Raw genomic sequence first — 17,003 nt, 5'->3', positions numbered from 1 at the left:
TCTGTGGGAAGGGCAGACCTAAGCGTCTGCCTGGAGGAAGCTCTCCAGGGGCGAGCACCTCGTCCGGAAATAGCGTCTCGGGACCTGGATACCCTCTGCAGGTCTTGACGATGCCCCGGGTCCCAGAGAGGTGGCAGGAAGATCAGCCCTCGCTTTTCCTTGGGTTTTCTCTGTCGTTTTCTTTCCACACATAAAGGCTACTGTTCGGTTTTCGTACTGCATAGAAAATCTTGCTGAGTAACTATTGATCAAATGCCTAGTGCGTGCCACACAGGGACGGCATTCACTCCATTTGCATAATTCCTATCCGTAGGGAGACATACAGAAGTGAGTATTTCAGATAGTATTAGGATATTGACTATTCCATGGAGCAACTGGATTGAACTTGCACAGAGCGAGAGAGGGAAGAGGAGAGGGGAGGAGAAGGAGAGGGAATGGAAGAGGATGACAATGAACGGACTCCTGGTGTCCTATCAGACCACTCTGCAATTAAAAGTAGAAACCCGCAGCAGGAGAGACTACATAAAGTTAAGTATCCACAATCAAACAAAAATCAGAGCTTTCTAACAACCTAATATTTCTACCTTAAGGTCCCACAAAATAAGAAGTCACTCCCAAACCAGTAGCTGTCCCCCCAAAACATAAAACAATTAAAGCAGAACTTAATGAAACAGAGACCAACAAACCCTCAATATATAGAATTAATCAAAAATGTTGTTTCCTTTAATGAACAACAAGAGTGGCAAACCTCCAGCCAAAACTAATAAAAAGAACGAGAAAGAAATCCCACTTATTAACTTATGGTGAAAGGGGGATTATAACTACAGATTCCAATGAAATCTATAGCATCGTTAAGGAATACTTTGAAATTTATATTCCAAAGAGCTAATAAACAGGACAAATTGGCGCACTATTACACGTGTATGGCAGACTAAAATTACAGACTCATTTTCTTGATGAACAGAGCTACAAAAATTGTGAACAAAATAATTGCCAACTAAATGTAATTCAAAATACATTACATAATTCACACATGCTCAAATTATATAATGTAGTTCAAAATGCATTAATATTATCATACATCACGACTAAGCGATGAACTTGAGTCAATGTACACATATCAGTGAATATAAAACCACTACACTATACAAATAAACCAAAGTCAGAATTCACATGACCACATAAAAAGGACAGTTAACAAAGTTCAACATGCCTCTTGGTAGAAGTCCTGAGGAAATTAGGAATAGACTCAGCATATCTGAAAGTGATTAAGGATATATGCAACCAATATGTAAGCAAAATTTTGCTAAGGGGGAAAAACTAAGCATTTCCTCTAAAATCTGGAACAAGACAAGAAAGCCCACTGTTAGCACTCTTATTCAGTACAGGGCCTGAAGTCTTAACCAGAGCAATAAAACAAGAGGAATGTGCAAGAGGCATAAAAATAATAAAGAAGTCAAATTATCCCTATTGATAGATTATATCGTGGATACCTAAAAGACCCTATAAACTCTACCAGAAGACTCTTCAATCTAGTAGTTACTTTCAGTAAACTTTGGGATACATAATTGACAAACAAAAAATATCAGGGGTTTTCATATCTATCAGTAATGGACTCACTGGGGAAGAAATTGGGAAAATATCCCATTTGTTATAGATCCACCCAAAATAAAGATACTTAGGAATAACCTTGGCCAAAGAAGTGAAAGATCTCTACAAGGAAAAGGTGTGGACACTGAAAAGAAGAAACCAAAGAAGACACAGACATGGAAAGAGTTTTCCTACTCCTACACTGACAGACACGTAACAGGCCACAAATAGCCAGAGCAACACTACAGGAAAAGGACATGGCACCTAACGCAAAGTATACTATAGTGTTACTGTGACACAGAGAAATGGTACCGGCACAAAGCAGATCTGCAGACCAGTGAAACAGAGCAAAGGACCCAGAAATTATCCCATAAAGCTGTGGCCACCTGATTTATGATGACGTTGTTAACAAAGTAGAGTGGAGACCAGACAGACTGCTCAACAACAGTAGTGACAGCAATGTCCTGACACCTTCAGGAAGATGAGATGTGATATGAAAATCAACTCAAAGTGGGCCAACGACTTTAGTTTAAAACCTGAAGTGCTGAAACCACTAGAGGAAAGCATAGGAACCAAACTTCATGGCATAGGAATAGGCAAGAAATTTCTGAGCTGGACTTCAGTAGCACAGGTGTCACGAATTAGTGAGTTGGACTATGTGAAATGTATGTCTCTGCACTGTACAGGAAGCCAGCAGCAGATTGAACAGAAAACAGCCTAGAAAATGGAAGAAAAACCAGTTAGTTATGCTTCAAGCAGAGATGCTATTATCTAAAATTTATAAAGAACGACAAAAAGATTAAGTGCAAAAGATCAAACTGTCAATTAGCAAATAGGCCAGCAGACTGTCTTTAAAGAAGAAATACAAATGGCCAGTAAGTATTTTAAGAAAGTATTTATTGTCCTCAGCCATTGTGGAAATGTTTCTTCTATCCAGTGTTACCCCTGTGAATTCTCATGATTGTTATTTATCTTCCTTTGGGGAATCATTTCCTAAGTTCTGTTGGTTCCTGGGTGTTGGCATTCCCTTACTCGTCTTTGATATTCTGTGGCCCCTTAAAATTTCTGGGCAGGGTTGTATTAGCTGCGTATGGAACATCTTGCCCTCCTTACTTTCTAGCTCCTCCTTTTATTTTCCATCTCTTTATTCAGTTTTTCCTGCCAAATAAGAGGCTTCTAATTTACTCTTCTGTTTTATCTGTAATTTATCTGTTGTCACCTTCATTTCGTCTGTGTGTGTGTGTGTGTGTGTGTGTGTGTGTGTGCAGAGAAAATCTCTGATGCTGTTCCTCATGTGCCATATATTGGGAAGGGTCCCTGAAGCAGTAACAGCCAGCAGGGAACCAAACTGCAAAGAGGTGAGAAGGAAAACTTGGTACAACTGGACTTGGTCAGATAGACAGGATTGAAACTTCTAAAGAGTCTGATTCTGTGGTTTAATTTTCTTGCACATTTGATCCCTTGCAAAATACCCACTCTAGCAAAGTATATAATACCTTTATCCTAAGAATGAGTTCTATTGATTGGAAAATGGTGCTCACTGCTAGGGCACAGAGGAGGAACTTGTAATAAGCATAAGGAAGGATGGGTTCTATTGGTGGAGGATGCAGACAGAGTGCATGGGTTCTGTTTCGCAGGGATGAGATATTCACTGAGACACAAATCCCAGCATTGGGGCCTAAACAATTCTCAGGATTTTGGGGAAATTCAGGTGGAGGCTGTTTCCTACTAGAATAGCAAAAGATCATCAGGGTGTTTGACCACTTTCACTCCAGGATTCCAGGTGACCAGGCGTCATTCTTCCTTCTGTTGAATAAAACAGACATGTGCTTAGCAAGTCTGGTTTCTTGAATGCTTACCCTAAGATATACTTCCTACAGTCATCTACTTTTCCTTTGAAAAGGGGGTTCTTTCTGTTCTAGGAGTTGCTCAATGGGTTGATATCCCCAGAAACCTGCCTGTTTCTGCCTTCCCAGTGCTGCAATTACATAGATGTCTACATTACTCTCAGTTCTGGTAATCAAGTTCAGGTCCCCATGCTTTGAGCACTGTATCTATCAAATTATTCCCCTAGTGCTGGAACATATCCAAGAATGGGGTCTTGTGAGATTTCTGAATTTTTATGGGAAAACAAGACAAATGTCTTGTGATGTCAGTTTCTTCAAAACATGGAATTGTTCCTGGGATGTGCTTTCGTGCCCCTCCCAGGGGCTGCAAGTAGGAGTGAGTTCATTTCAGATTATTCATCACAAGTAGATATTGTAATCTGTTTTAATGCATCTATGGAAAAAAGCATGTTTTTGCCATGTTCAGCCTGCCTATCACGTGCAGTTTGCCCTTGTATTGTACACCTTACTTAGTGACTCCTCTTATCCTTCAGAGTCTACAGGTTTTGATGGTCTGAATAAAGTTGGCTATTGTGTGAGACTTTACTCTGCATCATTTATTGACTCCATTCTTTCAGGTCCCACTGCCTCTACGGCAGACCATCCCAGCCCTCGTTTATTTCTTTACTAAATCATAATATTTTCCATTGGTGTTTTAAAGGCAATTTCATACTCCCTTGCTGGATGTAGTGGTTTGAATGAAAATAGCTCCTACAGGCTCAAAGGGAGTGGCACTATTAGGAGGCGTGGCCTTGTTGGAGGAAGTGTGTCCCTGGGGGTGGACTTTGAGGTTTCAGATGCTCAACCCAGGTCAGTCTCTCTTCCTTCCTGGTGCCCGCTGGTCTAGACAGAAGTAGGAGAACTCTCAGCTACCTTCCCAGCACTATGCTCCCTGCTATGACAACAACGGACTGAATCTCTGAACCTGTAAATCAGCCCCGATTAAATGCTTTCCTTTCTATGAGTTGCCCATGATCATGGTGTCTCTTCACAGCAATAGAAAGTCTAACTAAGACACTAGGTTGTAATATGTATCTTTATTCTTCTGGATACACACAGCTCTAGTGGAGCAGTATGTATCTGTCCCATTTAGACATAGGGCAAGCACGTGCTTTGCCATTTTTAAAACTTTCTGGTGTCACCGGCGTACTTCCCGTGCTTTTTTTTTTCTTTAGACCTCCACATTAGACTGATTTTTGTCGAGGGAGTCAACTACCACGTCCTCTCTTTTGAGGTACAAAAAGATTCAAAGTTACCGCATCTGCATCCTTCCTGGGGAAGCTGAAACAGAAGGCCGGCTGAGGAGACAGCACTAGAGAAAGCTCGCCCTCTGCTGGTCGAGAGTTGCAGGCTGGAGAGAGCTTGAGAACGCTTCATCTTGGTCCTGTTCCCTGCATTAACATGGTACAGTCTCACACTGCGGGTTTCTGACTTCTCCAGAGCCTCGAAGCTGCCACCCCCCACCTAGCAATGCCTCCACCGGCCTCACTCCCTCACCACTTACGGTTCAGTCTTTCCAGAAGCATTTTGAAATTACAACTGTACTCTCAACAGCGTTGTCCTTCAGTAATTTTTTTTTCAGGATTGATTTTGGTAAAGTCTGGTCGTCTCTGTCACGTAATTTAGTTGTAGAAGTCCCGATATTTTCATAATCCCGGCCCTATATTATATGTGATATAAAATGGTAAATTTTCTTTTGACTTGGTTATGTCCTTTGCGTTGTGGGGAGAAATTATAAGGTGTCTTTTAGCATGAGACTAGATGCTACATTTTAACTAATTAAAGACTCACACCTATGTAGTTGTCTCATGCTTACTTCTGTGCTGAATGAGGCGTTTAACTCAAAGTCACGCCAATGCCCAAACCCCAAATTTAAATATCCAAATACTTTAAATATAGCACAAGGAAGTAGTTTGCTAGTCATTTAAGAGCTTGCCTTATTTACATATTCCAAGGAAAGGACTCAATGTCTGATGACCACGGAAACCGTAGAGAGGAACATGCTGTGACACAAACGGCTACAAGACACTGCGACTCTTTATAGTTGTCCCCGCGTTTCTCACTGTACTGCTGGGAGGGAGGCATCACACAGATGTACAGCTCCAAGTAGCTTCTCTGATGTCCCCACCTCCACACTTGTCCTTCCTGAACGGATCTGGCAAAGCTTCTCCCGATAAACTGTGTGGTAGTGCCACCTTGTGGTCATGAAGTAAACTCCCAGAGCTCACTACACAACTTGCACAGGTTTTTAAAAACCAAGCATCTTGCTGCTGTTTTTAACTAGTCAGACCTATATGCACTTATGTGGAAAATTCCATAGACTTGTTAAGCATAAAACAGTGCAGACTAAATTTCTCTTACAATAAAATGAGGGATGAAGGTATGTAGATGCTCAGGCATGCTCCAAAAACAATCTGCAACAAACTATTCTTAGTCCGTAAGACTAGGACCGAGGAAGGCAGCACTCAGGAATGGACTTTTTACCTTTCCACAAAGTTTGAATTTTGAGACAACTTATTTTCTAAGTTCTTTCAGATTGAAGAGTGGATGGAGAACAGTGGGGTTTGCTTATCAAGGTGAACAAACATTGTGTGTTAAGATAGGTTGATGCATATGGGAATGTGTGAGCCGGTATTGAGGGGGGTCTTAGACATTGTTCTATTTCTGTGAAGGGATGCCTTAGCCAAAACAACTCTTATAGAAGAAAGTCTTTGCTGAGTCCATTATGATCACGGTGGGGAGTGCGGTGGCAAGCAGGTAGGCACAGCATTGGAGAAGTGGCTGAGGGTTTTACATCCTGATCCACAGGCATCAGGAAGAGAGGAAGAAACACAGGACCTGATATGGGCCTTTGTAACCTCAACGCTCACTCCCTGGGACACACCCCTTCCGAGAATGCCACACCTCCTAACCTTTTCCAGGTAGCTCATCAACTGGGGTCTAAGCGTGTAAATGCGTGATTGAAATTGCCACAGAAGGGATGCTGCAAGGTTTCATATCATTAGAAAGGTGGCGAGTGGCTCAGCTGTTGGAAACAGCTGCCCTTTCAAAGGACCAGAGTTAGGTTCCAAACACGGATCCTGGGCATCTCACAACCACCTATAACTTCAGTGTCTGGGGATCCCATTCCATCTTCTGGCCTCCACAGGAGCCACATACATGGGTATGTGTGTGTGTGTATGTATGTTTGCATGTATGCATATGGATTCACCCAAACACGTAAATAAATAATGAATCGTAGAAGAAAAAACAACGTGGAAAAATGGCAGGCGTGGTAGACTGCATCTATAATCACAGCTCCTGCAATGAGATGGCAGCCTGAGGCAGGAAAACTCCCAGACACTCACAGGCAATGAATCCAGTATACACAGCCACGAAAAATAAAGGTCTCCTGCCTCAAACAAGGCAGAAAGACAGGACTAAGACTTACGGTTGCCTTTCAACCTCCACCCACGGAGTGGGCCCCTGCAGTCATATTCACATACACAAGACATACAAATATATCTCCTCTCTCTTTCAGTCTGTCTCTCTAGATCTCAATGTTTGTGCATGTGTGCGTGCACAAAAATAGTGAAAAGAAAGCTTTGACATGTGTAATAACTACCTTAAAATTTGTAAAAGAAGACGAAGAATTGCCTTGATCATATGATTTATGCACAATCCCCAAAGCCTCATTTTGCCTACATCCGTCTTCCACAGTCATCTTTCCTGACACGAGGAGAACAATTTTCCAAAACACGACTATGATTGAGACACTCTGATGATAAAAATCTTTCCATTGTACATTGCCCTCCAGCCAAACTCAAGAGAACAAAACAAAACATCAAAACAACCCACTTGGCTCTCGCTCAAGGCCTCTTGAAGGTCTGTCTTCCTGCTCTAGTACTCAGTGGCCATCAGGATGAGTGAGTGCCTTGGTCCTATCTGGCCGAGTGTTCTCTTTCCCATTGTAACTGTGCTGGCTCAATAAAGCAAAATTCTGCCTATCCCACAAGGCTAAGGCAGACACCCTCTCTTCAGTGACACTTTCCTGGTCAGGAGCTGAGAGAAAGCTCTATGCCCTGTTCACATTTGACCCCCGAGAGCAGTGTCTAATTGTGCCCACTTTCCTCTGGAGGGTAACGGGTACCTCTGGCATCTCTGTGGAGCATCGCACTGGGCTGTCATCCCTCTAATATGCAATAAGAAATGCATTCTCCTCGAGAAATGAAAGATCTGGCTTTGTTTCCATAGCATGAAAAACATTGCTTTGGAGACAAACTGTTTTGGACTTGAAAATACCATGAATAAACAATTATGCGTCTACACAGTGTGAACAAATTTAACAGCTAGAATCATATTCAGTCAAAACCACATATTGGACATCAATATTTTATCTTCTTCACAACTTCCTACCCCAATTGTTAACACACAGAAGCCAGTTAGCCACACATCCCAATTCGTCAATCCTGGGAGCAGATTGGCCAGTGAATTTTCTCTAGCAGAGTATGAAAAATGAAATGTGCACTTTCCTGGGTTACTTCCTGAAAGTGAAATAGGTTTCTTTTTTGCATTCTATGTTCCTTCCAGGTGTGGACCAGATGAGCAGGATGGTTTCAGTTTCCAGATGAGAGCAAGACCTGAGCCAAAGGCTGGGGAAAGAAAGAGAAGGAACATGGAACCTCAGGCCCCGTAAACAGAGTGGCCCACATGTCAGGGCCTCCCACCATCCCCTGGACATTTATAGTGTAGGGAAAAATACCTGGATTCTTCTTGAGCCACACCCACTGTTTTTCCTCCTTGTCATTTTGTTGCTCCAGTCATATACCTTGGGAAATGTACCAAAGAGCAGTAATAAAATTTGAACATTTATTCTGAACACGGATTCCGAAGATAACCTTCCTGGGGAACTATTCTCAGTAGTTATTTTGATTTATTTGAATGAATTCCAATAGAGCATAATAGCCAGTGTTTATAATGTTAGCCGTTAGTCATCCAAGAAAAGGTTAATGCCTCGAGTAACCTTTGTGAGAAGGGAAGTAGCTGTTTGATACACTTTAGAAAACTTATTTTAGAAATCATTCAATTTGAAAGGACATCGTATTTAACAGCGAAGTATTAAAATCTCTCTGGAAAACTGAACTAATCATAATGGTGGAATATTCTTTGGATGCTTCTTTCTTAAGATTTGTTTTTAATTTTAAAACTATGTGTATGTGTTTGTGGAGGCCAGGTGGCGAGGAGTGTGTGCCCACAGAGTCCAGAAGAGGGTCTTAGATCCTCTGGAGCCAGAGTTACAGGCAGTTGTGAGCTCTCCAACCTGGTGCTTGGAAGCAAACACAGGTCCTTTGGCAGAATGGCATGCACTCTAGATGGCTGAGCATCTCCTCAGCTCCCTCTTCCCTGGGGGAAGAAGATGCTTTCTAACATTTTTTATAGGAACATTAGTAAATTGAATCAATAATGCTAGTAATATTAAGTATGGTTAGACCCCCCCCAAGTCTGCTAAGGCAAACACATGCTTAACAGAGGGGTGCTTGACAGTCGGCAGTGCCACAAGCGAGACTGCATATATCTCAAGACCATGCGTAAGGTATTAACGTTCAAAACATTTGGAGTCACCATTCTGAGGTTTTGATAGAGTAACGGCAATGGGATTCTCCAGTAGTACCAACTACAAACACAGACAAAGAGAAAACAACAGTTTTAATACATCAGGCAAGAGACAGCACAGGTCAGTCATCTACAAAAGCAGAAAAACAAGTGTTTTCTGTGTTTTTCTACATAAGCAGGTGTTTCAGGAAGAGGGGTAGAGTCATGCACAGCTTCGGTGAGACAAGGGAGCAGAAACCCAAACGCAGGACTGCCACTGGGTAGAGACTGAACGAGTACTTACCAGGAAGAAACTGTCCAGACAGAGCTGTCTACAATGTTAAGGTGCCACTCTGTGTGAAATCAACCTCCGCAAGGCCAGACAAGAGAAAACTTGAGAGCAGTAATACCTGAGCAGTTCCCAGAATTCACACGGGGCAAAATACAGATGCAGGACAGAATTCTTGATGGTCACGTGGGACTTTCCACAGAGACCGTGGAGAGGGCATGTTCTGTAGAAAAGCTAGCCTAACACCGAAGGGAGGCAGACTCCAGCATCACTAACATACCTTCTGGTTGCCTTTAAGAGAAAACCCAACTATCCCTTAGAAGAGCAAAGCAAAAAAAAAAAAAAAAAATCCCCAGACAACATCCAATATTAAAGACAAGGCAAGCCAGGCATTGGTGGCAAACGCCTTTAATCCCAGCACTCCAGAGGCAGATGCAGACGGATCTCTGTGTGTTCGAGGCCAGCCTGGTCTACAGAGGGAGTTCCAGGACAGCCTCCAAAACAATACAGAGAAACCCTCTCTTGAAAGAAAAAAAGATAAGGCAGTGCGGTCCCTTTCATTACCAGAAAATAAAAGTCAGCACAAACACGTCTAGAGACGAACAAATGAAGACAGAGACTTTTGAGAAAAGGCTTTTTAAAATACGCTAAGGGGATGGAAAGACATGTTATGACTGGGGAATAATATAAAGAAGACCCGCTGTAAGGTCTAGAGAGTAGAAGACAGCATTTCTATGAGAAATCCTATGGCTGGGACTCTCAGCGGACTGAACACTGCAAGAGAACAGAATGAGGACTTGAAGACAGTGAAGAAGCCACCCAAGGAGCGGATCAAGAAGGTAAACACATAGGGCAGTCAAGAGCAGAGCCTCTGAGGTGGGAAATGGATCAGATGAGGGGCCCAAAGGGGAGAAAATGAATACAGCAACCACAAGGGATGGGAGAATAGAGGGTGTTGAATGCAAATGTATTTTTCTTTATAATGGCAGTTAAGTAAGCACAAACATTGGCCAAAATTAATTACGATGTTGGTTAAATGGGCTAAGGTTACTAATTTTTTTCAACTTATAACTCAATAAACCTGATAAAATCATTTTAGACAAAATGAAATCTCCACTGAGAACTGAACTTGCTTTAAGAGTTAAGAGTAAGCCAGGGAATGCAGGAGGACCTGGCCAGAGCATGTATAATGTGAAAAATGTCTGCAGATATATTTGAAGTTGATCATACTAACTTATAATCTGATATAATTAATATATATATAAATTCAGATTTAAAAGTTTTAGTTTTAATTGCTTTTCACTATTTATTTTTAGACTTAAGACATTTGTTGCGACCTGTTTCAAGATTATTATCTAGAAATAGAGAAAAGGAAATTTCTTCAAGAAGTGTCACTACTACATATGCATATTCAGTCAGCATATATATGTTTATATATATACACATATGTAAATTTTATATTATAGCACCCATTCCTGTAAGATGGGAGATGGCTGTGATAGTCTAGCATTTGAGTTTCTCCTATACATTGTGTCTGTATATCCAGTCCCAATTTTTTTCAAAAGCTAATTGGTTAGCAATATTAGTAATGATAAAGGGTTTATTCCCCTATACGTACAGGTGGAAATTGAGGGAGATTAGGACAGAAGCTGATGCAGGGCGGGAACCTGGAGGCAGGAGCTGATGCAGAGACCATGGAAGAACGCTGCTAACTGGCTTGTTCTCCATGGCTTGCTCAACCTGCTTCTTATAGCACCACAGCCACTAGTCCAGGGTGTCCCCACTCCACCATCAATCACTAATTAAGAAAACGCGCCGAGCGTTCCAAGGCCTCTAACTCTCTGCATCATGTCTGGCCATAGGTCTCTGTATTTAGCCCCATCTGCTGTGGGAGGAAGCTTCTGTGATGATTTGTAAACAAGGCACTGGTCTATGTGTATAGCAGAATGCTATTATGAGTCATATTATTGCTATAGCTTAGTTTTCTGTTTTAGACCAGTAGTGTTTGGTTTTACCCTATGTCCCTAGGCTATCTAGTCTCAGGTCCTTGGTCAACAAAGCAGTGCCAGGTATGGGTTCCACCTTGTGGAGAGGGCCATAAGTCAAATCAGATACCAGTTGGTGACCCCCACGAGCTCTGTGTCACCACTGCCCTAGAATGTCTTGGAAGCAGGACACACTGTAGACGAAAGAGATTGTGTATGACTTAGTGTTTGTATTTCTCTTTTGGTAGCTTGCAGAGTACCTTCCTGTGCCAAAGATGCTAGAATATAGGGGCGAAGGCTCTATGTAGGCACCAGTCAGCATCTCCAGGTTCAGTGAGTCCTGTAAGTGCTGTCTTCACCAATGAGGCCTTGCCATCAGTTTGTGGAGAGCCTGGGTTGTTTGGGGATTTCCATGGGAACCCTTTGGCCAACTGCCAAATTAGATTAATTAGAAAAATTAGATTTTTCAAAGAAGTTATTCTCATGCAAAGCAGACTTGTGTTTCTCTCTTCCTTCCCAGAACAGGAGAATAAGCTTGTCCCTGTAACTGGCAAAGGAAAAGGGACTTGTGTGCTGGCCAGTTATGATTATCCTTTGCTGCTGGGAGTTTGACCCAGTTTATTACATATGTTGTAATTCTTCTCCTAATCTATCCATCCCATGCCTCAAAATATCATTTATGAACTCTAGCAAAAGTAGGAGGGGAAATAACAGTAATGTCCACAACAATTATTGGAGTGAGAATCCAGAAAGATAAGTAGAACGTATCAATAATATTCCCACCCCCCATAACAGGAATGTTACTTAATGTTTTATAATGGATCTTCCCAGCCCATGTGCTAATGGAATTCAAATGGAAGAAGCTGCCACTTGTGTCTTTTATGATGTTTCTTTAAGAACATCCAGCAACTTGGACAAGATGTAGCACTGCAGGGGTTCCAACCTCTAAGCTCAGCCCCCTGAGTGGTAGAGATTGGGTGGTGTTTCTTATGCTGCTGCTTACACAGATCAATTTCTGCTTCTTATTTTCCCCTCCAAAGCTGTTTGTATTATTGATCCTGCTAGGGTTTATATTCATGGGATGTAGACATCACAGCAAATACTTGTGCATACTGTGAGAAAAAGTTCAATGATAGCTTCAAAGAAAAAGCAAGAAATGTGTTGTTCCATTTTAACAGATTTTAAAGCAGGAGTCGAGTGGAAGGTTGGTCTTTTTAAAAGATTTTATTATTTATTTATTTTTAGATATTTTAATCGGTGTGTTTGTGTGTGTACTCACACCCATGATGTGTGTGTGGGGGGATTATTGCATACCCAGAAGAGAATATCAGATCCCCTGGGACTGAAGTTACAGCCAGTTGGGAATCATGTGATGTGGGTGCTGGGAACTGAACTTGCGTCCTTCAGGAAGATCAAAAACACTTATAATTGTTGAGACATATTTCCACACCATTTTGTTTTGTCTGTGTCTGAATGTTGGCTTATGCACATGAGTGCAATGCCAACAGAAGCCGGAAGTGGCCATTTGATCCCCTAGAGTTGGATTTACAAGGGGTCGTATGCTGGAAACTGAATTCTGGTCTGCTAGCAGAGCAGTCAGCACTCTTAACCAAGGACCATGTCTGCAGCTGTCCACCTCCAAGGTCAGTCCTAACTGTTTAACAGATGTTCTGGGGTTCTCAGTTCCCAGTGCAGCACACTGGACATGCATTGCTGGCTACCAACCCTCTTATCTTGTCTCTGACATCCCTGAGCTCCTTGTTGCCGCCCAAAGCCACTCAAGTTTGTTGATCCCTACTTTGTGTTGATACATAAGCATAAGTAAATATTGTAGAAAACCTTTGACTGACTCCAAACAATCTCTAAAATGTGAGTTATACACTCTTCCAAAACAATCAAATTATTGTAATGCTGTCTTAAAAATTCCTGGTTGATCTTAATTCACCCAACTCTTCTAAAGGGGGAAAATAAAAGGATTTATCATGTATTTCTTTGACTTTTAAACTAAGAGATATTTATGGCCATATTGGGTGTTCCATTATTAAATGGTGACACATGCTTCACACTTTAATGTTCATTAATTGCGTACTTTGAAATACGTTTTAACATATTAAAAGTCCTGATGAAAACAATTAATAACTCATTATATATAAACTTCATGTCTTAAAAATATCAGACCAATTTATAAACATTTTACAAATAATATAGAAAATGCTCTTTTCTATGTACTACTAAAAAATTCATATACTCCCACAGAATGGCAGGAGAAAGCCACACTTATTATGTAGGGTATTAAACTTTCAAGACCAAATTCTTTGCTTAAGAAAACTGACCTTTACAAATGTCAAAAATTGAATACCTTAGAAAATGTTGGGCTACAATTTAAATGAATGGAAGAATTTGGGAATTTGAAAGAAATGGCTAAGTAGTTGCGATTTCTACCCCCACTCCCCACCCCAGTAACACTGCCCCACAGTTGAGTTTATACTAATGTGCTTAACAGCTACGTGGATTGTAGTTCTTCAGCCAAAGTGTTGACAAGCTTCCTTCGCTGCTTGCTCGGCTCTCCTGCCGATGCCGGCTTGGTTTGCTACTAGAAACTGTATTTCCCCTACTAATGTCTTCTCTTCTGAGATCCTTGCCTATGAAGTTTCATTTTTTTCTTATTTTATTTACTTAAAAAGATAAGCAAAGATTAACTTCAGCTCGTCTTTTGGGGACTTGTCCAACTTCACCATTCCGTCATCAGACTTGAGAATCTTTTCTGTCCCTCCTTTTATTTATGTTAACACGTGCCTGTAAATTTGAGACTGTAGAGGCTGGGCTCCTGAGAGCACTGGCTGCTTTTCCGGACGGCCTGGCTTCCAGTCCCAACACTCACAGTGCAGCTCACAGCCACCTGTAACTTTAGCTCCAAGATAGAAGGCCTCCCACGCAAGCGGTTTACAGACCAACAGCCAGACAAAATAACCTTACACGGAAAAATCAAATTACTTCTAAAATTGAAATGTAACACTAGGAGAAAGGGCATAATAGTCTCTAATATTTTTTTCGCCAAGGCACAATACATGGGTATAAGAATATCTATCGCATTTGGAACCTCTGTCTTATGGAGAGATAAAGTGATACTGAATTATTTTTAACAATGTTGAATCTGAAAGTGAAAAAGTAAACATTAAAAATCCAGGGGCGGGGCGGGGCGGGGCGGGGCGGGGCGGGGCGTCATGACATTGTGCAAAACAAAGCAATTGGGCATGCGCTGCAGCCGCAGGCCAGCGGCGGCGCAGGCGCAGACTTCCCTCAACGGTCGCCGAGCTGGTTGTTCAGGGATAACACTCCTGGGACATTGTCCCACTTTTCTTGCCCTCTGGCCACCGAGCAGCCAAGGCCATGGCCAGCGGTGACAGGGTGGACCGAGACACCCTGCAGGTGCTTCAGGACGTGGCCAATCGCCTGCGAATCCACTCGATCCGGGCCACGTGTGCCAGCAGCTCGGGCCACCCCACGTCGTGCTGCAGTGCGGCCGAGATCATGGCTGTGCTCTTCTTCCACACCATGAGGTACAAGCAGGCGGACCCGGAGCACCCCGACAACGACCGCTTTGTCCTCTCCAAGGGCCACGCCGCGCCCATCCTCTACGCCGTCTGGGTGGAGCTGGGCAGCATCGCTGAGTCCGACTTGCTGAACCTGCGGAAAATCCACTGCGACCTGGAGGGTCATCCCACCCCGCGGCTGCCGTTCGTGGATGTGGCCACGGGGTCCCTTGGGCAGGGCCTGGGGGCGGCCTGTGGAATGGCTTACACGGGCAAGTACTTTGACCGGGCCAGCTACCGCGTGTTCTGCCTCCTGGGGGACGGCGAGGCTTCGGAAGGCTCCGTCTGGGAGGCCTTGGCCTTCGCTTCCCACTACGACTTGGACAACCTGGTGGCGATCTTTGATGTGAACCGCCTGGGACAGAGCGGCGCCGCGCCCCTGGAGCACTGCGTGGACGTGTATGAGAAGCGCTGCCAAGCGTTTGGCTGGAATACCTTCTTGGTGGATGGTCACGACGTTGAAGCTCTCTGCCGGGCCTTTTGGAAAGCAACTCAAGTCAAGGACAAACCCACCGCCCTGATTGCCAAGACCTTCAAGGGTCGGGGTATTCCCAACGTCGAGGATGCCGAGAACTGGCACGGGAAGCCCATGCCAAAAGACAGCGCAGACGGCATCGTCAAGTTAATCGAGAGTCAGATACAGACAAGCAGAAATCTCACACCAAAGCCCCCTGTTGAAGATTCACCCCGGGTCAGCATCTCCGACATAAAGATGACCTCCCTGCCCGCTTACAAACTGGGGGACAAGGTGGCCACCCGAGAAGCCTGTGGCTTGGCTCTGGCTAAATTGGGCCACACTCACAAGAGGGTTATTGTTCTAGACGGTGACACAAAAAACTCTACTTTCTCTGAGATATTCAAGAAAGAGCACCCCAAGCGTTTCATAGAGTGCTTCGTCGCTGAACAAAACATGGTAAGCGTGGCGCTGGGGTGTGCCACACGAGGGCGAACTGTCGCCTTTGTGAGCACCTTCGCTGCCTTCCTGACCCGAGCGTTTGATCAGATCCGGATGGGGGCCATCTCCCAAGCCAACATCAACTTCGTCGGTTCCCACTGCGGGGTATCTATTGGAGAAGATGGTCCTTCCCAGATGGCCCTGGAGGATCTGGCCATGTTTAGAAGCATCCCCACCTGCACGGTTTTCTATCCGAGTGATGCTGTCTCCACGGAACACGCTGTTTATCTGGCAGCCAACACCAAGGGAATGTGCTTCATTCGGACCAGCCGGCCAAAAACTGCAGTTATCTATACTTCACAAGAAAATTTTGTGATTGGACAGGCCAAGGTGATCCGCCACAGTGCAGATGACAAGGTGACAGTTATCGGAGCAGGAATCACTCTCCACGAAGCCTTAGTGGCGGCCGACAGGCTTTCTCAAGAAGGGATTTTTATTCGTGTCATTGACCCTTTCACTATCAAACCTCTGGATGCCGCCACCATTCTTTCCAGTGCCAAAGCTACAGGTGGCCGGATCATCACAGTGGAGGATCACTACCGAGAAGGTGGCATTGGGGAAGCTGTGTGTGCCGCCGTCTCCAGAGAGCCTGACATAGTTGTTCATCAGCTTGCAGTAACGGAAGTGCCGCGGAGTGGGACGCCTAGTGAATTGTTGGATATGTTTGGAATCAGTGCCAGACGCATTATAGCAGCTGTGAAAGATACCCTAATGAAAATGAACTAGCCCATTTCTCATTTCATCAAGGCCTTTGGCTTTGGCCTTGAACACTCATATCTTTGTGTTATATTGACGTTTGTTGTTATAAAAGTCATCTTCTATATTCTGCTGTGTAATACCTTCATTTCTAATAAAAAAAAAAACCCTCGAGCTAACTTTTTGTTAAACTGACAGATGTCACTTTGGGTTTGTTTTTGTTGTTGTTGGTAAGGTTAATTATACGTTTTCAAGTTGCAAGATAGACAACAAAACCACTTAGTTATTCCTTTCCGATAAGACTATAACTATTCAGCTGGGATGAGGATAATGCAGCTCTGAGTGTTTATCAAAATGTATAGTTTTCCTGTAAATTAAGGGAACATGAGTTACACTGCAGACTTCCTTAACCCAGATTCTGAAGAGAATTTGAGCACT

The 17,003-nt window shown here is 43.3% G+C and overlaps 1 protein-coding gene across 1 annotated transcript; it reads left to right on the top strand.

Moving 5' to 3' along the window:
* Positions 1-14,603: 14,603 nt before the first annotated feature.
* Positions 14,604-16,692, top strand: Tktl2 (transketolase like 2). Its single transcript, XM_005075190.4, has one exon. The coding sequence runs from the start codon at positions 14,712-14,714 to the stop codon at positions 16,593-16,595; it is 1,884 nt and encodes a 627-aa protein (XP_005075247.3). The 5' UTR covers positions 14,604-14,711; the 3' UTR covers positions 16,596-16,692.
* Positions 16,693-17,003: the final 311 nt, after the last annotated feature.

This window comes from Mesocricetus auratus, unplaced genomic scaffold (genome assembly GCF_017639785.1).
Source record: "Mesocricetus auratus isolate SY011 unplaced genomic scaffold, BCM_Maur_2.0 Super-Scaffold_6731, whole genome shotgun sequence".
Taxonomy (NCBI): Eukaryota; Metazoa; Chordata; class Mammalia; order Rodentia; family Cricetidae; genus Mesocricetus; species Mesocricetus auratus.
The sequence above is the reverse complement of the archived record's forward strand: the minus strand, read 5'-3'. Positions and strand labels throughout refer to the sequence as shown.

What these genes read in the sequence shown, in the direction of transcription:
- Tktl2 (XM_005075190.4), top strand. Translation starts at nt 14,712, where the DNA reads ATGGCCAGCGGTGACAGGGTGGACCGAGACACCCTGCAGGTGCTTCAG.